At 40.9% G+C, this 22,323-nt stretch overlaps 1 protein-coding gene across 1 annotated transcript; it reads left to right on the forward strand.

The window, feature by feature from the left end:
* The first annotated feature begins 5,428 nt into the window (after positions 1-5,428).
* On the forward strand, positions 5,429-22,316 carry SLC60A2 (solute carrier family 60 member 2). Its single transcript, XM_078369964.1, is given in 6 exon segments — positions 5,429-5,795; positions 7,804-7,972; positions 9,359-9,475; positions 10,653-11,769; positions 11,771-11,794; positions 11,796-22,316. Coding segments are annotated over 6 exon segments (1,575 nt in total). The 5' UTR covers positions 5,429-5,744; the 3' UTR covers positions 11,893-22,316.
* The last annotated feature ends 7 nt before the right edge of the window (positions 22,317-22,323 follow it).

Consider the following 22,323-nt stretch of genomic DNA (forward strand, 5'->3'; position numbering starts at 1 on the left):
AATCCACAGAATATACATTCTTCTCAGCACCACATCACACCTACTCAAAAATTGACCACATAATTGGAAGTAAAGCACTCCTCAGCAAATGCAAAATAGCTGACATAATAACAAACCGTCTCGCAGACCATAGTGCAATCAAGTTAGAACTCAGAATTCAGAAACTTAACTCAGAACCGCACAGCTTCATGGAAACTGAACAACTGGCTCTTGAATGTTGACTGGATAAACAATGAAATGAAGGCAGAAATAAAGAAGTTCTTCGAAACCAACGAGAATGAAGACACAACATACCAGAATCTCTGGGACACATTTAAAGCAGTCTCTAGAGGAAAATATATAGTAATAAGTGTCCATATGAGAAGAGTGGAGAGATCCAAAATTGACACCCTATCATCAAAATTGAAAGAGCTAGAGGAGCAAGATAAAAAAAAAAACTCAAAAGCTAGCAGAAGACAAGAAATAACTAAGATCAGAGCAGAACTGAAGGAGATAGAGACATGAAAAGCCCTTCAATAATCAGTAAATCCAAGAGCTGGTTTTTTGAAAAGGTCAACAAAATAGACAGACCACTAGCCAGACTGGTAAAAAAGAAAAGAGAGAGCAACCAAATAGATGCAATAAAAAATGATAAAGGGATAATCACCACAGATTCCACAGAAATTCAAACCATCATCAGAGAATATTACAAACAACTCTATGCACATAAACTAGTAAACCTGGAAGAAATGGATAAATTCCTGGACACCTCTGTCCTCCCAAGCCTAAACCAGGCGGAAGCTGAAACTATGAATAGACCAATAACAAGGTCTGAAGTTGAGGCAGCAATTAAGAGCCTACCACACAAAAAAAGCCCAGGTTCAGATGGGTTCACAGCCGAATTCTACCAGACACACAAAGAGGAGCTGGTACCATACCTCCTGAAACTATTCCAAATAATTCAAAAAGAGGTAATCCTTCCCAAATCATTTTATGAGACCAACATCATCCTGATACCAAAACACAGCAGACACTCAACAAGAAAAGAAAACTTCAGGCCAATATCCATGATGAACATAGATGCAAAAATCTTCAATAAAATACTGGCAAGCAGATTGCAACAGTACATCAAAAACCTTATCCATCATAATCAAGTAGGATTCATCCCGGGGATGCAAGGCTGGTTCAACATATGCAAGTCTATGAATGTAATTCACCACATAAACAGAACCAAAAACAAAAAACCACATGATTATCTCAATTGACGCAGAGAAGGCATTTGACAAAATTCAACAGCCCTTTACGCTATAAACGCTCAATAAACTCGGTATTGATGGAACGTATCTCAAAGTAATAAAAGCTATTTATGGCAAACCAGCAGCCAATATCATACTGAATGGGCAAAAACTGGAAGCATTCCCTTTGAAATCTGGCACTAGACAAGGATGCCCTCTTTCACCACTCCTATTCAATATAGTACTGGAAGTTCTAGCCAGAGCAATCAGGCAAGAAAAAGAAATAAAGGTTATTCAAATAGGAAAGGTGGAAGCCAAATTGTCTCTATTTGCAGACGACATGATAGTATACCTAGAAGACCCCAACGCCTCAGCCCAAAAATTCCTGAAACTGATAAGCAACTTCAGCAGTCTCAGGATATAAAATCAATGTGCAAAAATCACAAGCATTCCTATACACCAATCACAGACTTAAAGAGAGCCAAATCAAGAACAAACTGCCATTCACAATTGCTACAAAAAGAATAAAATACCTAGGAATACAACTTACAAGGAACATAAGAGACGTCTTCAAGGAAAACTACAAACCACTGCTCAATGAAATAAGAGAGGAGGCAAACAGATGGAGAAACATTCCATGTTCATGGTTAGGAAGAATTAATATCGTGAAAATGGCTATACTGCCCAAAGTAACTTACAGAATCAATGCTATCCCCATCAAGCTACCATTGACTTTCTTCACAGAACTGGAAAAAACCACCATGAACTTCATATGGAGCCAAAAGAGAGCTCGCATAGCCAAGTCAATTCTAAGCAAAAAGAACACAGCGGGGGGCATCACACTACCAGACTTCAAACTATACTACAAGGCTACAGTAATCAAAACAGCATGGTACTGGTACCAAAACAGAGATATAGACCAATGGAACAAAACAGGGCATCAGAGGCAACACAACATATCTACAACCATATAATCTTTGATAAACCTGACAAAAACAAGCAATGGGGAAAGGATTCCCTGTTTAATAAATGATGTTGGGAAAACTGGCTAGCCATGTGCAGAAAGCAGAAACTGGACCCCTTCCTGACACCTTACACTACAATTCACTCCAGATGGATTAAAGACTTAAACATAAGACCCGGCACCATAAAAACCCTAGAAGAAAATCTAGGCAAAACCATTCAGGACATAGGAGTAGGCAAGAACTTCATGACCAAAACACCAAAAGCATTGGCAACAAAAGCCTAAATAGACAAATGGGATCTAATGAAACTCCACAGCTTCTGCATGGCAAAAGAAACAGTCACTAGAGTGAATTGGCAACCAACAGAATGGGAAAAAATTTTTTCAGTTTACCCATCTGACAAAGGGCTGATATCCAGAATTTACAAAGAACTCAAACATATTTACAGAAAAGAAACAAAGAAGCCCATTCAAAAATGGGCAAAGGATATGAACAGACACTTTACAAAAGAAGACATACATGAGGCCAACAAATATATGAAAAAACGCTCATCATCACTGGTCATTAGAGAGACGCAAATCAAAACCACGAGATACCATCTCACACCAGTTAGAATGGCGATCATTAAAAAATCTGGAAACAACAGATGCTGGAGAGGATGTGGAGAAATAGGAACACTTTTACACTGTTGGTGGGAGTGTAAATTAGTTCAACCATTGTGGAAGACAGTGTGGCGATTCCTCAAGGCCTTAGAAATAGAAATTCCATTTGACCCAGCAATCCCATTACTGGGTATATATCCAAAGGACTATAAATCGTTCTACTATAAGGACACCTGCACACGAATGTTCATTGCAGCACTGTTTACAATAGCAAAGACCTGGAACCAACCCAAATGCCCATCGATGATAGACTGGATTGGGAAAATGTGGCACATATACACCATGGAATATTATGCAGCAATCAGAAATGATGAGTTCGTGTCGTTTGTAGGAACATGTATGAATCTGGAGAACATCATTCTCAGCTAACTGACACAAGAACAGAAAATGAAATACCGCATATTCTCACTCATAGGTGGGTGATGAAAAATGAGAACACATGGTCACAGGGAAGGGAGTACTACACACTGAGGTCTACTGGGGGGAAAAGCGGAGGGCCAGCGGAGGCGGGGGAGCTGGGGAGGGATAGCCTGGGGAGAAATGCCAAATGTGGGTGAAGGGGAGAAAGGAAGCAAAACACACTGCCATGTGTGTACCTATGCAACTATCTTGCATGTTCTGCACATGTACCCCAAAACCTAAAATGCAATTAAAAAATTAATTTTACAATTGCTTTACTGAACCTCAGTTCAGTTAGGTAATAAATCAATTCGGTCAGGTAATATTTATTATGTAATACAATGTTAGGGGAGAGACATATAACACCAATAGTTTCAATCTCATTGACTTTATAATCTACTAAGGAACTAAAGGTAAGTGCTAAAAGAACTGTAACACGATGTAAAACCTGTGAAAAGATTTAGGAGCAGCACAACTAATAGGAATTAGTGAAAATATACCGGCCTCAAGAATGAAAGGTGTGTAAGAAAAGAGTGACACCGAAGTAATTTTGTTTTTATTTATTTATTTTTAACTTGGATTCTCAAAAGACAGGTAGAAAACCGTCCTGGTTTGGCGTCATTAGCTTAGTTCAGTCCCTCTCTCTCACCGATTACAACTAAAAGACTCATGACAAAATACAAATGGCAACTACCTGCAGACTCTGAAAAGTAAATAAAGAATTCTGGTAGGGAGTCAAAACTCAGAATGCAAAAGGATTAATTTCCTGGCTTTTTTCTTTTCTTGTGGTTTGTCCTGAGGAGAGGCCCCAGTTGGGAACTGTTGGGTGGCAAAACTCAAATAGAAATCTCATCTTTCGGTGCTGAAGGGAAACAACTGATAGCCCAGAACTCTATTTCCAGTGAAAATATTTTGAGGAATCAAAGTGAAATAAAGACATTCTCATATTAAGGAATGTCAACTGATCTGCCAAAAGAAATGCTTGGCAGGGCATGGTGGCTCATGCCTGTAATCCCAGCACTTTGGGAAGCTGAGGCAGGCGGATCGCTTGAGGTCAGGAGTTGGAGACCAGCCTGGCCAACATGGTAAAACCTCGTCTCTACCAAAAACGCAAAAATTAGCTGGGCGTGATGGGGCGCGCCTGTAATTCCAGCTACTCAGGAGGCTGAGGCAGAAGAATCGCTTGAACCCAGGAGGCAGATGTTGTAGTGAGCCGAGATTGCGCCACAGAACTCCAGCCTGGGTGACATAGGCTCACTCTCAAAAATAAATAAATAAATAAATAAAAAGCGGGGGTGCGGGTGGGAGAAAGACTTAATGACTAAATAAATAAGGCTGGAGAGATGAGTTGCAAGAAATAGTAAGACTAAGGTTCGTAGTCTGGGAACCTAAGTGGATGAAAGTTGGAAGAATCAGGTGGAAAAGAACATTTCAAATAGACGATAAAGAAAAGTATATGACCTTTTGAGGCTGTGGTCCGCTTTGTTAAAGAGCAAAAGGAAGCAATTTCTCAAATCGATGCCATGCTCCTCTTCTTTACAACGATGGAATTATTTCAGGAATTGAGGTGGGAGTGTGCTTGAAACCACAGCTTTGGATCCCCGTTTCTTTCTTGAGCTACACTGTTTATTTAGGGCCACTAATTCGATGACTGAGCTTGGGCAAATTGTTACTTATTCTCTATGACTTAATCTTTCCATCTGTACAACGGGGATAATGTGGAATTTGGAGTTTTGTGAGGGTTGAGATAAAATACATGAAAACTTAATGAAGTTCAACAAATAAGTGGAGTGAAAGATGAACGACTCACGACACATCTCAGGGATTTCAAAAAGCTGTATTAAGGATCAGATATTCAGGCTCCCTCCGCTCCCCAGGAGACCCGGGGAGCCGGCGCAAGGCGCTATCGTTCAATTCTTGGCCCATTTTCCTCATAATGGTTTGGCCGCGTTTTACCTCTTGATTTTCCGGTCCCAGGCTGCGGCTTCGACTCGCTCCGCCATGGGGCGCACATCCGCCAGCCTCTGTGGGCTCAGCTAAGCAGATGCCGAGGCTGGAGAGCCGCGTCCAGTCTCCTAGGCAACCACATCAATTTCCGGCTTGAGGCGTGGTCCCGGTTGGCTAGAGGCCACATTTCTGCCACGTGACCCGCGCAGGCGCCATGTGTGCCGCAGGGCGCGCGTCCACTGACCGGAACACCGGCAGTGTTGCGAAGTTGGCCTTCTCAGTCCCAGCTTGGGCGGTCCCTTGGAAAGTGGCTGTCCCGGGCCTGGGGGCGGGGCCAGTGCTCGTCTCCGAGCTCTAGAGGTTCCGCTGAGAATTGAGAAGCGCGGCGGCAGCAAGACGCCTTCTCTGGAGCCGCCGAGCTGGAGTTGGAAGTGGAGCTCCGTGGGGCTGGGCCCCCGGCTGCGGGGCAGCGGCTCCTGCAGCCTGAGGCCTGGGCGGAGAATGAGAAAGAGCCAGAGACGGTGGCGGTCTCCCAGCCGAGCGGTGGGACCGGGAGCATGCTGCGGTGGTTCACCACTGTGATCCTGTTTTCTTCCTTCCTGGGGCTGGTGAGATCCCGGGCTTCAACCCTCCCAGGCCGGGGCGTTCGAGTCTTGCCTTCGCCACTTGCAAACTGACCTTAGGCGCATTACCTAATCTTTCTGGGCCTCAGTTTCATCATCTGGAAAATGGGCACCCTTCTAAAGTTGGAATGTTATTGTTAAGTGCAAAAGAGATTTTCTGAATATGTTTTTCAGCTCCAGCAAGCCTTTTTTATTTTTTTATTGAGACGGAGTCTCGCTCTCTTCCCCAGGCTGGAGTGCAGTGGTGCAATCTCGGCTCACTGCAGTCTCCGCCTCCCGGGTACAAGCGATTCTCCTGCCTAAACCTCCCACGTAGCTGGGACTACAGGCGTCCACCACTATGCCTGGCTAATTTTTGTATATTTAGTAGAGGCGGGATTTCACTATGTTGGCCGGGCTGGTCCCGAACTCCTGACTTCTGGTGATCTACCTGCCTCGTCCTCCCAAAGTGCTGGGATTACAGGCGTGAGCCACTGCGTCTGGCCCAGCAAGCCTTCCTACTTCTTCTTGGGATGCGAAAGTTGCAAGTTGCCCATGGCTTTGGCTGCTGCTCTCCTTACCCTGTCACTCAACCCCCAAATTATTACACAGAAAAACTGCTTTTCTTCTTCCTGGTGGTCTGACTTAATTAGTCCAACTGCTTAATTTTGCAAATAAGGAAATAGGCCCAGAGGGGAAAGTGACTTTTCTGGATCACACAGCTGGTTACTTAACCAGCCAGAAATATGATAGGGCCAGGAATATGTCTCTTACTTTGCCCACAGCCCTATTTATTAATAAAACCAACTTGAGATTCTTAAATGTTTTTCTTGGCGCAAACTGCAAGGCTAGAAGCGACTTTTGCCAAACCCCTGGGCAGCCCCTCGATTCACTTTTGGGAAACCTCCCGCTTATCACCTGATACATGATCCTTGGGGAGTTGGGAGGATGCGTCCTCTGAAGAGTCATTTGTGGTCACTTAGCATCTCAGGGACTCTGAGCCAGAATTGTTTCTTTAGAATATTTTGATTGGGGGTGGTGGGGAGGGGTGAAGAAAGAAATCACTTCAGACTTTTGGTGAGTCCTCACTGAGTGTCAAGTATGTTGTAAATCCTTTGAAGACATGAACTAATTTGATTAGATTCTGTGCTCAGAATTCTCTCGAAGTACTAGGAGCTTGCTGTGCACCTGGGCCCACATTGGTCCTTAGTCTTGGACTGTTAATGATTGTGCAGGGGGCGCACTTCATGCATTTAGAGCAGAGCAGGGCAATTAGAATCAATGATATTCTGGAAATGTAGACTGATTGGAAACATGTAAGTGTCCAGTGGATTTCCTCTGAAAGCCAACTGTAATCCTTACTTCTTGCTAACACTGCATTATCTTTGAGTAAAGTTTTCTTTTTAAAGTCATTCTATACTTGGACATGTAATATTTTCTAAGCAACCTTTACTGACTGTAATTCTGATGGCTTGGAAGAAAAGTGTAGATTTAGAAACATTTAAATTGTTTATATGTATAGTTCAGGGGAAGGACCCCATGTGCATCCAGAAATATTGCTGTTTAACAACACCAAAAAAAAAATGAATAATATTTTGATGTTTTGGTGTTTCCCAGTGGCTCAGTCAGAACTCACTACAGCCTCAACCTCAACGCTTAAGCAATCCTTCCACCTTAGCCTCCCTAGTGACTGGGACTACAGGCATGCACCACCACACCTGGCTGTGTTTTTTAATATTACATTTTATTAACAATACAGAATAGTCTTTTAAATATATTGTTCAGAAAAGAAACAGGATTGCAACAACAAAATTAATTTCTTAAAAATTGAGAGGTGTCAAAACAAACCAAAAAAAAGAGTTTTAGTCAAAACTAAAAAACAGTAGTCTAATTCCCTGCGTTACACTGTAAATCCCAAGCCCTATCTCCCCCTTTTATAGTAGAAGAAGCTACCACATAGTTAGACATTATTTTAATTATTGTAAGTAAGAGCTTTTGTCTTTTTAAATTTCAGGGATTGAGTGTTGCTATACTCGGACCCACGTTTCAAGATTTGGCAACAAATGTGAACCGAAATATCAGTAGTCTGTCTTTCATTTTTGTGGGTCGTGCCTTTGGATATTTGAGTGGCTCTGTGATTGGTGGAGTTCTTGTTGACATCATGAATCATTTTTTACTTTTGGGTAAGTAAATGCTAAGTTTACTTTCTTTATGACTATCAGTTAATTTACAACTTGTCTTTGAAAATATGAAAGCACTAGCATGAATGGTTGGCAGTCAAAATGGGTAGTGTTTAGGTGTCCTCAATGGCAGTTGGGTTTCCCTGGTACCTGCTTTCACCTTGACAGCTAGAGAGAATCTGTGTTGGGGGTCTCTGGAAATTTAGATTAGCTCTAAACTGTGTTAGCAATCCTTAGCCTTCCCAGCCACTATAATTTAGATAGCACTCCTGGATCACATACTGGTTGTCCAAAAATTCTGCTTATCAGGGTTTAGGCAGATTTCCTGGTGCCCCCATAGATCAGCAGGAGCTCCTTGATGCAGCCCAGCCTGCACCCTGCCCTGGAAATGAAGATGGGAGGGTGGGTGAACTGATGTGTTTTTGTCCCTACTGCCCCATGTCGTCGTTGAACAACACCAGGGGGCTCTGTCTCACCCAGGAAATAGGAATAGGAGGCAAAGCTTTTTTTTTTTTTTTTTTTTTTTTTTTTTGAGACAGGGTCTCCTCTCCCTCTTTTGCCCAGGCTGGAGCGCAGTGATGGGATCTCTGCTCACTGCAACCTCCGCCTCCTTAGCCTCCCAATTAGCTGGGACCACAGATGTGCGCCACCACACCTGGCTAATTTTTGTATTTTTAGTAGAGTTGGGGTTTCACCATGTTGCCCAGGTTGGTCTGGAACTCCTGAGCTCAAAAGATCAGCCTCCCAAAATGTTGAAGTTACAGGTGTGAGCCGCCACACCTTGCCTGGCAAAGCTTTGAACATATACTTTTTTAAAAATACATTGAAATATTTAGAGAAAATTTAGATTAATATAATAAAATTCTTTTGGAAGTAAGAATAATTTGTTGTTGTTAATTAATTAATTAATAATCTCTTATTTCCAAAGTGGGCGGAAAGAACATATTTCTTATCTTTTCCTCCCTATTTCTCAAACTAATTTATTTAGTAAATTTTACTACAACCTACTCTAGTAGTTGCATTTTATTTTTGTCTTTTTGATTTTTTGCCTCATGTCTAAAAATTTCTTTTAGGTTCTTCAGTGTGAATAATTTAAATTAATTTTGGCTTGTCTCTTTTGGTATAAAACTTTGCCTTGTGGTATAATTTACAGCTTGATTATTAGCAGTGCTGGAAATGTATTTGTGTTACAATTATTTATATTTCATAGTCCATAAAGATTATAAAAGATTCCAATAACATAACCACTTTTAGAAGCAAAAACTCTCATCTACTCATTACCTAATTTAAATTTGACCTTATTTTGCATGTTTGGACATTTATGATGTTGACTTGATCTACGACTTTGCATGGATATTATTTTTTATAGTTGACTTTCTGCCTTCTCAGGAGTGTCAATGTCGGCTACCACAGTTGGTCTTTATCTTGTTCCTTTTTGCAAGAAAGCAGTATTACTCACTGTCATGATGTCTGTCTTTGGTGCTTCAATGGGCATTCTGGATACAGGTTAGTGAGCTCTTCTGTGTCATCTCTGGGAGTAGGGACTTTCTACTAGAAGAAGTACAACAGATAATGTTAAATGATCACTTGCAATGCCCTGTAAAATGACACAGACCTACTGAGTTGGTCGTGGAGTCACTCAGAACGAATCACCCTTCTAGCAGCTATTCTTGCTAATTAGGGGGCCTATTTCTGAGCAGCCAAGTCTGAAATGGACTTAAAGAATTTCGTTCTATTAGAGATGGTTGATTTACAGTGTCAACAGGGAAGGCCCTGTGTGGGTAATTACAGTGCAGGTGAATAGGCTTTCATTTTGGGGTAGAACTTTATTGTGCTTATATGGGAGGAGTTGGTGGTTTAATAGGTTAAACCAAATTTGGAACCACTGTTTAGCTGAGAAAGCATAGAAACAGCAATCCAACTTGACATGTACCTTGACTTCGAAGCCAAGAGAGGTTCGTGCTGTGGACCAGGCTCTTTCTTTTCTGTTCTTTCTGTTGGGGAAATATTTTATTTTACTTCAGGCTTGATTTGGTTATGAAATTATAGGGTGGAATTACATATTTATCTGAAAATATCTGTTAAAAAAAAAGGTAGCCCAAGATGTACTGCTTCTTGCCTTTCCCCTCCTAGATGTTTAGACAGTATAAATGCAGTTGCTGACTGGTGTCCTTGTTCCCTCCAATGGGCACACCAGAACCCTGGAGTATTCAGGTTCTTGGATGTACGTTTTGCATCTGTTACATACATAAGTAAGTAATTTTCCTCAAGTGGTTACCAAGAGCAAGTACAGAAAACTTTGGTAATTTGGCTACCATCTGATGGTTAAAATTTTGCTTTCTAAATATATATATGTAAAATATTAATATATGAATATTTCTTCCCCAGTCTGATGTTAGAACTGCATTATAAAAAGCTTCTTGCTAGTGTCCTTGGCTCTTGGAGGTGGTTTACTAGACTGTAGCATTTGATTTGTGAGTATGCGATGTTATAATGCTTACGGTTGTCTGGTGGTAGTGGGTTAGAGTTCCTTTTCAGAGTTTATTTAGTTGCAGTGTTTGATAATTAGAATATTATAATGCTTGTGCCATGTGAAATAAACTCACCTCCTTTCTGATAAGTGAACTTAAAAAAAAAGTTACTATGTTTTACTTAAATAATTTTTCCCATCTTTCATTGATAGGTGGTAACGTCCTTGTCTTGGCTCTTTGGGGGGACAAAGGAGCCCCACATATGCAGGCCTTACACTTCTGTTTTGCTTTGGGTGCCTTTTTGGCTCCACTGCTAGCTAAACTGGCATTGGGTCCGACAGTGTCTGCTGAAAACCACACAGAGTCTAACTTTCATCGTCCTGCACTCAACCAGTCATCTGATGCTGACTCAGGAGTTCTGTTTGGAGTACCTAATGATATGACTTTACTGTGGGCTTATGCTGTTATCGGAACTTACATGTTCGTAGTTTCTGTCATTTTGTTTGCTCTGTTTTTAAAGAATAGCTCAAAGCAGGAAAAAGCAAGAGTGTCTGCTCAGACATCTCGAAGAGCAAAATATCACAATGCCCTTCTTTGTCTCCTTTTTGTGTTCTTCTTTTTCTATGTTGGAGCCGAGGTAACCTATGGCTCTTATGTTTTCTCATTTGCAACCACTCATGTTGGCATGAAAGAAAGTGAAGCCGCTGGGTTGAACTCCATCTTCTGGGGGACATTTGCAGCCTTCAGGGGCCTGGCAATCTTTTTTGCTACATGCTTACAACCTGGAACCATGATCGTGTTGAGCAACATTGGCAGCCTGACTTCATCTTTATTTCTGGTGCTTTTTGACAAGAACCCAGTTTGTCTCTGGATAGCAACTTCAGTGTATGGGGCCTCAATGGCAACCACATTTCCTAGTGGTGTTTCTTGGATTGAACAGTACACGACCATCCATGGGAAATCTGCAGCATTTTTTGTAATTGGTGCTGCCCTGGGAGAAATGGCTATTCCTGCGATGATTGGAATTCTTCAAGGAAAATACCCTGATTTGCCTGTAGTGCTCTATACCTCTTTGGGAGCCTCAGTAGCCACTGGTGTTTTATTTCCTGTGATGTATAAATTAGCCACTTCACCTCTTAATCGCCAGCGAAAAGAAAATAGAAAGAGTGAGGACCAGAAAGCTTTGCTTTCTAGCTCCGGGCTAAATGAATATGAGGAAGAGAATGAAGAGGAGGATGCAGAAAAATGGAATGAAATGGATTTTGAAGTGATTGAAATGAATGATACAATGAGGCATTCTGTAATAGAGACATCTGGAAATAGTTTGACGGTCCACAGCTGAAATCTGTAACCAACCCATCAAATGCAGTGGTGTTTGAGTCCTCTCCTGTTAATACTGGCAACTCCCATGTGAAGCACTTGTCTGAAACCAGGACTGACATCCCTAAATAATTGCCACTTCTAAGGAGGCCATTGAGAGCAGAGCATTAGCAGAATTTCACCATGTCTTGGGAATTAAAATTTCTAGGTCCAATTATAGTGAATGCTAAAAAGTTTTGAAATGTTCTGTAATTCCCAGAGTCTTCCATCAGTAACCAAATGGTCTCAAACACGTACATTGGGATCTTGTTATAAGGCTAGTATTTGGCATGTGACTGATTAGGAAATATTTTATGGTCTCTACCCCTCAGAGCATGCAAAGAGGCGTTTGTGTTTGAGAAGTTGGGTATTGTTCTCATAGAATGAGACCATGTAGGAGGTGAATTCATTGGTTGAACAAATTATCAGGTATCAGTACTTTGCCAGGAAAGTTGAGAATAGTTTTGTAAAAGAGAAATGGAGAGATACTATTATTAATTGCTTTCCTTATCTGTAGGGTTGGATCATAGAATGCTTGTGACTTATTTGATTTCTCATTTCAGTGAAGAAAACACAGAACAGGGCCAAGGGGCCTGGCTTCAAGCCTTGACTCCTAGCCTTTCACTCTCACTTAACATAGGCCTCATTTTTCTCTCCTCCTGATCGGTGATTCTAGAAATGAAAATGAGATGATTTCCAAATTGGGAATCCATACGTTTTAAAGTTTGTGCAAAATGTCTGCTAGAAATCAGTACAAGTGCCCCCTCCTCCCCGTTCTTCATTTCAAATGAGAAGTGAAACCAAAATGATAAATAGCTTTAAGAATGTGCTAATGAAAAGAAAAAAAGACAAAAAAAAGTGCTAATGATAAATGATTACATGTCAATTTAATGTACTTAATGTTTAATACCTTATTTGAATAATTACCTGAATTTAGTACTGTATTTCATTGACTCGTAAGTTGTAGTTTTTGTCCCCACACTTTTAATGTCTCTGAAATCAGGACATGTCTTACAATCAGTGATCATTTAACTTTGTGACAAAGTTCAGTTGGCATTTTTTCCCCATATGTATATATAAAATAATGTGTTTTACAATCAGTGGCTTAGATTCAGTGAAATACAGTAATTCATTCAATTATGGAGAGGATACTATCTTTACAGACACTTTAAAAAGAAGTTATTTTTATATGCTAATATTCTGTGTTCAAGTGGGATTTGGACACACTATGTTCTAATTTTAAAAGCTGTTTCAGAGTTACATTAGGAGTAGGGCTGTAGATGGAGTCTTTTGAGGTCCTTTGCCTACCTCAGTAACAGAGCCTGGGTCTGAGCCTTGCTCAAGATTAGCCCTTCACCATCTGGGTGGTGATCATATCGTAATTACTGTAAACCAGTTGCAAATGTAATTTACAGTGAGGCAGTCTTTTCCAGTGATTGGAATACTTGTGTCACCCATTCAGGGTTTCTCCTTCCTGAGTTTGAAATACCTGGGAAACCAAAGTAAAGATTAGAAAGTGACTTGGTGGCTTAGGAGTCAAGGATCAGAAAGGGTATTTCCTGTGTGCATGGCAAAATTGGTGCAGGCAGTCCTTTGAAAAATGCCTAGAATTGATGAAATTTTGTTTACTTCCCCCAGTTTTATGCTGAATAACATCTAATTTCTACCTGATTGGAGTAGTTGTGCTTTCTTTTACTTAATTTCTGTAAATGTGCAATTGTTTTTGTCTCAAGTAAAATACAGCATCTTTCTTGACCACTGCCCATTCACCTTATATGCCTGCCACAATGTTGGTTCATGTAATGACCTAACAACTTTGGAGAGGGCTCGTAGAGAAGTTAATGGTTAAAACCCTCTTACTCTTTTTATTTCTTTTTTGGGGGGGTGGGTGGGTGGAGGACGGTGTCTCTCTCACTCTTACCATCTAGGCTGGAGTGCAGTGGCATGATCTCAGCTCACTGCAACTTCTGCCTCCCTGGTTCAAGCGATTCTCCTGCCTCAGCCTCTTGAGTAGCTGAGATTACTGGCATGCGCCCCCATGCCCAGCTAATTCTTGTATTTTTAGTAGAGAGGGTTTACCATGTTGGCCAAGCTGATCTCAAACTCCTGATCTCAAGTGATCCACCCACCTCAGCCTCCCAAAGTGTTAAGATTACAGGTATGAGCCACCACACCAGCCCTTCTGCTCCTTTGTACTGTACTTTTCCCGTTAGAACTCGGAAATTACTTCTGCTTCACTTAACTGCTTTTTCTCAGGTTGTTGGAAACTAGGCAGTAGCAGTTACTTGGCAGAATAGGAATTCCACCTTCAGCATTTACTGTTACAGGGTAGAAGATGCAGCTCAGGGAGAGGATGATGATGATAAGAAGATGGAAGAAAATTTCAAAATCCACACTGGAAAATTCACTATGGTTTCACAAACCAAAATATGAATGGTCGTGTGAGATCATAGGCATTGTTAAAGTTCCATATTGGAAGGAAAAGACTTAGTACAATTCTAAGAATTAGCATTCATCCTACTGATCAGTTCTTAGGTAAGTGTCTGCTGATACCTGACTAACAAATACCCAAGTATTTTGTTGCTGGGTAACACATAACAAATTGAACACCTTAAAACAACAGACATTTACCATCTCACAGGGCTGCTTATAGGGTTTCTTACTCTTGTAGACTGAGTTCCCTGTTTCTTGCTGACTGTCAGCTGGGCACCACTCAGCTTCTGGAAGCCTCCCACAGTTCTGTGCCATGTGGCCCACTCACAGATGCCTCTCACAACATGGCAGCTTCCTCAAAGCAAGCAGGAGAATCTCCAAATGCGTCTTAGATGACGTTATGTCATTGTGGGAGTAACATCCCATTGCCTTTACCATATTCTAGTATCTAGAAGCAAGAGTAGAGGCCAGCACGGGGATGTGACTCATTGGGGATTGCCTTAGTCTGTCTGCCACAGTCAGGTACCTGTAAAATAGAGATTTTCAAAAGAGCTAAAAGCTGTGAGCTAAGAGCAGGGTATGATGGCTCACACCTGTAATCCCAGCTACTCAGGAAGCCAAGGTGGAAGTATCCCTTGAGTTCAGGAATTTGAGACCAGCCTGGCAATATAGCGAGACCCTGTCTCTAAAAATTTAAAGAGACCCCTTCTCTAAAACACAAAAAGCCAACAACTATGAGCTGGGGGAGAAAAGCTTCAGCAATCACTGAACGTGATTACAGGTACAGCTAGTATGGGGATGGAATATGACCCATTACCCAGGCCGACAATTCTTATATAGGAGAATCTTTTTTATGTTTGTAGGACAGTGGGTGAGTTAACTCAAGAGTTATGCCTCTTTTTTTTTTTCCTCTCAATATTTTATTTCCCTTATCACTGTGCTTTTAACCTATTAAAATGCAGTTGAGGCCAGGTGTGATAGCTCACACCTATACTTCTAGCACTTTGGGAGGCCAAGGTGGGCAGATCACCTGAGGTCAGGAGTTTGAATCAGCCTGGTCAACATGGCAAAACCCTGTCTCTACTAAAAATACAAAAATTAGGCCGAGCGTGGTGGCTCATGCCTGTAATGCCAGCACTTTAGGAGGCCAAAGCGAGTGGAATGCCTGAGGTCAGGAGTTCAAGGCTAGCCTGGCCAACATGGTGAAACCCCATCTTTACTAAAAATACGCAAATCAGCTGGGTGTGGTGGTGCAGCTGTAATCTCAGCTTTTCAGGAGGCTGAGACAGGAGAATTGCTTAAACCTGGGGGGCGGAGGGTGTAGTGAGCTGAGATCGAGTCACTGCACTTAAGCCCCAGCCTGGGACAGAGCAAGACTCTGTCTCAAAAAAAAAAAAAAATAGCCAGGCGTGGTGGTGCACACCTTTAATCCCAGCTACTCAAGAGACTGAGGCAGGAGAATTACTATAATGACCCTACTGTGCTGTTGAACCCCAGAACTTACTCTTTCTGTTTTTTATATGTATTTTTTTAAGACAGAGTTTTACTCTTGTTTCCCAGGCTGGAGTGCGATGGCATGATCTCGGCTCACTGCAACCTCTGCCACCCAGGTTCAAGCAATCCTTATGCCTCCGCCTCTCAAGTAGCTTGGATTACGGCATCTGCCACCATGCCCAGCTAATTTTTGTATTTTTAGTAAAGACAGCGTTTTACCATGTTGGTCAGACTGGTTTTGAACTCCTGACCTCAGGTGATCCGTCCACCTTGTCTTCCCAAAATACTGGGATTATAGGTGTGAGCCACCAAACCTGGCTTCTGTCTAACCATATTTTTTTACCCATTAACCAACTCTTTTGACCACCACTCCACCCTTTCCAGCTTCTAGTAACCATCATTCTACTCTGCCTCCCGGTCATCAGTTTTTAAAGCTTTCATATGAGTGACAATATGCAATACTTGTTTTTCCGTGCCTGGCCCGTTTCACTTAACGTAATGACCTCAGTTTTATCCATGGTGCAGCAAATGATGACAATGTTTCATTCTTTTTATGGCCAAATAGTATTTCATTGTGTATACATACCACATTTTCTTTATCCACTTATCTATTGAAGGATACTTAGGCTGATTCCATATTTTGACTATCATGAATAGTGCCGCAGTAAACATGGGCATGTAGCTGTGTCTTTGATATACCGATTTTCTTTCTTTTGGATGTATATCCAGCAGTGGGATTGCTGAATCACATGGCAGAAGTATTTTTAGGTTTTTGAAGAACCTCCATGTTGTTTTCTACTTGTTAAACTAATTTGCATTCCCACCTGCAGTGTACTAGTGGTCCTCTTATCCTTTCCAGTATCTGGTTTTTTTTTTTTTGTCTTTTTGATAATAGTCATTTTAGGTGGGGTGAGATGATATTTCATTGCGGTTTTGATTTGCATTTCCCTAATTATGAGTGATAGATACTGAGCATTTTTTATTTTTAAATTTTATTTTAAAAAATAGAGACAGGGTCTCATTATGTTGCCCAGGCTGGTCTCAAACTTCTGGCCTCAAGCAATCCTCCCACAACCTCTCAAAGTTCTGGGATAACAGGTGTGAGCCACTGTGCCCAGCTTGTAGTATTTTTTAGGTTTTTTTTTTTGAGATGGTGTCTTGCTCTGTCACCCAGGCTAGAGTGCAATGGCGCTATCTTGGCTCACTGCAACCTTCATTTCCCAGTTCAAGCGATTCTTCTGCCTCAGCCTCTGGAGTAGCTGGGATTACAGGCGCCTACCCCCATACCCAGCTAAGTTATGTATTTTTAGTAGAAACAGGGTTTTACCATGTTGGTCAGGCTGGTCTTGAACTCCTGATCTCAGGTGATCCACCCGCCTCGGATCAGAAAAGGTTATATTTTGATCAGAAAAGAGATATATATTTTTTGAGACAGGGTCTTACTCTGTTGCCCAGGCTGGAGTGCAGTGGCTGATCAGGGCTCACTGCAGCCTCAAACTTTTAGGCTCAGGCAAGCCCCTGTCTGTCTTCTGAGTAGCTAGGACTACATGTGTCACCATGCCAAAGTTTTTTGTTTTTTTTTTTTCTGTTGTAGAAATGGTGTATCGCTATGTTGACTAGGCTAGTTTTGAATTCCTGGCCTCAAGCAATCCTCTCATCTCAGCCTCCCAAACTGCTGGGATAGGTATGAAGTGCTGTGTCCAGCCAGAAAAGATTCTTGCAATGATTTTTTTAAATTAGTTGAGATTTGGTTTTTGTGTTTGTTTGTTTAACATGTGGTCTATCTTGGAGAATATGCTGATGAGAAGAATGTTTATTCTGTAGCTGTTAGATGAAATGCCCTGTAAATGTCTGTTAGGTCCAGTTGGTCTAAATCTAATGTTTCTTTGCTGATTTTCTGTCTAGATGATCTGTCCAGTGCTGAGATTGGATTACTGAAGTCCCCAACTACTATTGTATTGGAGTCTCTGTGCCCCTTTATTTATTTATTTTTTTCGAGACCGGATCTCACTCTGTTACCCACGCTGGAGTGCAGTGGCGCGATTATGGCTCACTGTAGTTTCGACCTCCTGAGCTGAAGTGATTCTCCTGCCTCAGCCTTTTGAGTAGTTGGAACTACAGCTATGTGTCACCATGGCTGATTTGTTATTTCTTTAATAGAGGTAAGGTGTCAGTATGTTGCCAAGGCTGGTCTTGAATTGCACTCAAGTGATCTTCCCCCTTTGACCTTTCAAAGTGCTAAGATTACAGGCATGAGCCACTGTGCCTAGCCTAATTTCCTAATTATTTCTAGTAACAAGGTCTCACTATGTTGCCCAGGCTGGTCTCAAACTCCTGGGCTCAAGCATTCCTCCTGCTTTGGCCTCCCAAAGTGCTGGGAATATAGGCTTGAGATTTCCTTTAAATATATGAATGTTGGCTTTATTTATTTTGGTGCTCTGGTGTTTGGTGCATATATATTTACAGTTTTTTTAGCCTTTTGAATTGATCTATTTATTATTATATAATGATTTTCTTTTTTTTTTTTTACAGTTTTGGATTTATCGTCTGCTTTATCTGATATAAGTATAGCTATTTCTGCCGGGTTTGGTTTGCTTTCTGTGGAATATCTTTTTCCATACCTGCAATTTCAGTCCATATGAGTGTTTATGGGTGAAATGAGTTTTTTGCAGGCAGCGTATATTTGGGTAGGTAATGGAATTTTTTTTGTTTTTTTTTGTTTGTTTGTTTTAATCCATTCAATCTTTCTATAACTTTTAGGTGGGGAGTTTAATCTGTTTATATTAAAGGCTATTCTTGATAGGTGAAGACTTACTCTTGTCATTTTGTTAATTGTTTTCTGATTGTTTTGTATATCCTTTGTTTATTCCACTCTTAATGTTTATCATTGTGATTTGGTGATTTTCCATAGATATAAGTTTTCTTTTTCTTCCTCCTTTGTGTATCTACTCTACTAGTACATTTTATGCTTTTGCATGTTTCCATGATGGTGATTATTATCTTTTTGTTTCCAGAGGCATTAGGCATTTCTTGTAATGCTGGTCTAGTTGTGATGAATTCCACCAGTTTTTGTCTGGGATCTTTGGTTATTTTTATTATGTCTTGTATTATTCTCTATTTCTGTGTTTTTTCCCCAGTTATTTCAGAGAAGATTGGTTCTTACACTGTGACTATCCTTTTCTGTTTATTTCATTTTAATTTTCTTAGAGACAGGGTCTCCATATGTTGCCCATTCTGGATTGCAGTGGTGTGATCATAGCTCATTGCAGCTTCAGACTCCTGGGCTCAAGCAATCCACTCACCTCAGTCTCTTGAGTAGCTGGGACTACAGTTGCATGCCACCTTACCAGGCTTTTTTTTTTCTTCAGAGACAGGGTCTCATTTTGTTACCCAGGCTGGTCTTGAACTCCTGGCTTCAAGCAGTCTTTCCACCTCAGCCTCCCAAAATTCTAGGATTACAGGTGTGAGACACCATATCCTATGCTGTGACTTTTCTTGTATATTGCTCTTATGACTTCCTTTGCTTAGATTTTTAATTGTGGAATGTGGTTAGTAGATTCTGTAATTTATTGCAGCTTGCCTTTGGTACATTTGGTTATGAGTTAGTTAATGGGTGGCCTGGAGGAATGTTTTGAAGTTAGATGACATGAGTAATACAAGGGGCTGGGCTTTTAGCTCAGAACAACTTGTTGCGATTATAAAATGTTTTTCTAATAACAAATTATTTATTTTTAATTTTGATAAAATACACATAATGGAAAATGTACCTTTTAACATTTTAAATTGTACCATTCAGTGGCATTAAGTATGTTCACATTGTGTACAACCATCACTACCACTCATCCACAGAACATTTTTTACCTTGCAAAACAAATGCTGTACCATTAAACAATATCTGCCATTCTATGCCCCCATCCCAGCCCTTGGCAACCACCATTCTACTTTGTCTGTCTATGAATTTGACTACTCTAAGTACTTAAGGTAAGTGGGATCATACAGTTTTTGTCCTTTCAGCACTAGCTTCTTTCACTTAACATAATGTCTTCAAGGATCATCCTTGTAGCATGTGTTAGAATTTATTTCTTTTTTAAGCCTGTGTGATATACCATTGTATATACATATTACCTTTTGTTTATTCATCTGTCAATGGATATATGTGTTGCTTCTACATTTTGGTTCTTGTTAATATGCTGCTGTGAATGTGGGTGTACAACTATCTCTTTGAGATCTTGTTTACAGTTCTTTTGAAATATATACCCATAAGCGGAATTGCTGGATCTTACGGTAATTCTGTTTTTAATATTTTGTTATGTTTGTATTATTTATCTTAGATTTTTTTCCTAATCAGGTTTTTCTAGAAGAGAGCAGCTTTAGCAAGAGAATAGAGAAACACATACTTTTAAAGTATTACCTCAGACTTCAGGCCTGTTATGATCGTATCAGTAGCACCTGTGTACTGAATAAGAGAACTCAAAGAAAGGTTATATCCGGCAGCTACCTCAAAGTTTTGTTATCTCTACTTGCAATTTTTGTTCCATCATTGAACAAGTGCTTGAGGGCTTACTGCATGTGAGGCTCTTTAGACTAAGTATTAATGAAGTTTCTTTTTTGTCCTTGCAGCACCAGGTACAGCTTTGATCTCAGTTTTCTGTCAAGTGAATGGTTCTATTTTGTGCTCATTCGTTTACAGAGATCCCTCTGACCACCTTGGAACCAGAAGGTGTGTGGTCAGAGTACCATAAATGGGCTGCTCTCTGCCACTCTCACAGCAGTTCTGCCCCTGCCCCCCACCTTGGGACCACTTGTTTTCCACATTCCTGGCCCATCCTCTGTATATATCTGATCCACATTCCAGAGGAAACCTGTTTGACTTGAGTAGATGCTTTGCCTCAGGAGTTGCTGGTTAGCCTACGAAGGGGTTTCCCTCGGGTTGATGACATTGCTCCCATCCAGAAAGTGGCTACTCTTACCCTCCTACTCCCACCACTCTGCATGCAGGAGCTGTTATCAAAAGGGATTTTTTACTCTCTGCTCTGTACCAAAGAAGTGCTGGGCTTCATAAATGTTGGTAATAGATGCCTGCATGGGATGCAAGTTGGTAGGCCCTGGGATGGATGGTCTGGTTCATCTTCTGCATCAGAACTGGAAAAACAAAATCACACCAAACTGCAGACTTTTTTGGAAGAGCATATTAGACAAGGTTTGTGGACTGTTTGATTTTTACCAAGAAAGAAAGTTTTCTCTTAGTAGGGTAGGATTTCTGCTTGAGTGAGCTCTAAGAGGATTCCCAGTTTGCAGGAGCTATCATTACAGCTGTCATTTGTGTGGACCAGTAAGTTTTTCAAATTTATGCATTTCAGTCATCTAATATTTTTACTGAGCATTTACCATGTTCAGTAATCGGGGCCCTGGGACTGTAACAGGAGAAGACAGATGAGATCCTTGCCTTCACCAAGCTTATGTTTTTCTATTTCAAGTAAATTTGCCATGACAAAATTTCTATCAGCAGAAGAGCCAGTAACTCCTATTGTAATAGGTTTTACCCAGTTTTAGAAAAGGAATGTGGCTAAACTCTTGGTTCCTTGGTGTGTGTTTTTGTTTGTGTATGTCTAGTACTTTTATGTGTCTTTGGAGTCATTTTTGATTTAGAGTTTTGTAGAAATTATTGCTTAGGTGAATATAGGTAAGAAGGCTTAAGAAGCCTACAACAAAGGAGTCTGACATGAACTTTGAGATTTGTTCAGTACAGCTAAGAGGACATATTTATGGTCTAACTAGATCTTGGATTACAGCTCCAAACACCACCGTTGGGCTGATAGAGCAGGCTCTCATTTCTCAGCCCTTTCCCTTGTCACTTGCAGTGAACTCTGCCCCCAGGGGTGGAGTGTCCAGTTCTGTGTCCAAGCACTCTATGAACCTTTATCCTTGTGGAAGATATACTCAGAGACAGAAGCATTTAGAAAAGGAAAAGTTTACCTTCAAAGAGAGCAAGAGAATGACTGGCTTGCCAGATAAAAAACATAAGTATTTGAAGGAAAAAATTAAAAACTGCCAAGGTTTCTGAGTTTGCATTAGTCTGTTCATGGGGGAAAAACAGTTAACTGCCTCATATAATCATTATATTCACAAAGGTTATGGCAAATCTTCATATGGAGTATATCAAAAACCAAGGAAAAAATTTCTTAGGTAGTCCAGGTTTATGGGAAACATTCAAGGTTTTATTGTTTCTTGGATCAGAAACAATTAGATGGCCCTACTATTTTTGTTTTGTCTTAGGGTGCAAAGTCTTCTGATGGCAATTGATACAGTTTGGCTGTGTCCTCACCCAAATCTCATCTTGAATTCTCACGTGTTGTTGGAGGGACCTGGCGGGATCATGGGGGCAGGTCTATCCCATGCTGTTCTCAGATAGGAAGTCTCATGAGATCTATTGGTTATTATAAGGGAGAGTTTTCCTGTACAAGCCCTTGTTTTGCCTGCTGCCACCCATGTAAGATGTGATTTGCTGCCCTTTGCCTTCTGCTGTGATTGTGAAGCCTCCCCAGCCATGGGGAAACTGTTAAGTCCAATAAACCTCTTTCTTTTGTAAATTGCCCA

This window comes from Callithrix jacchus, chromosome 4, assembly GCF_049354715.1.
Source record: "Callithrix jacchus isolate 240 chromosome 4, calJac240_pri, whole genome shotgun sequence".
NCBI classification, from domain to species: domain Eukaryota; kingdom Metazoa; phylum Chordata; class Mammalia; order Primates; family Cebidae; genus Callithrix; species Callithrix jacchus.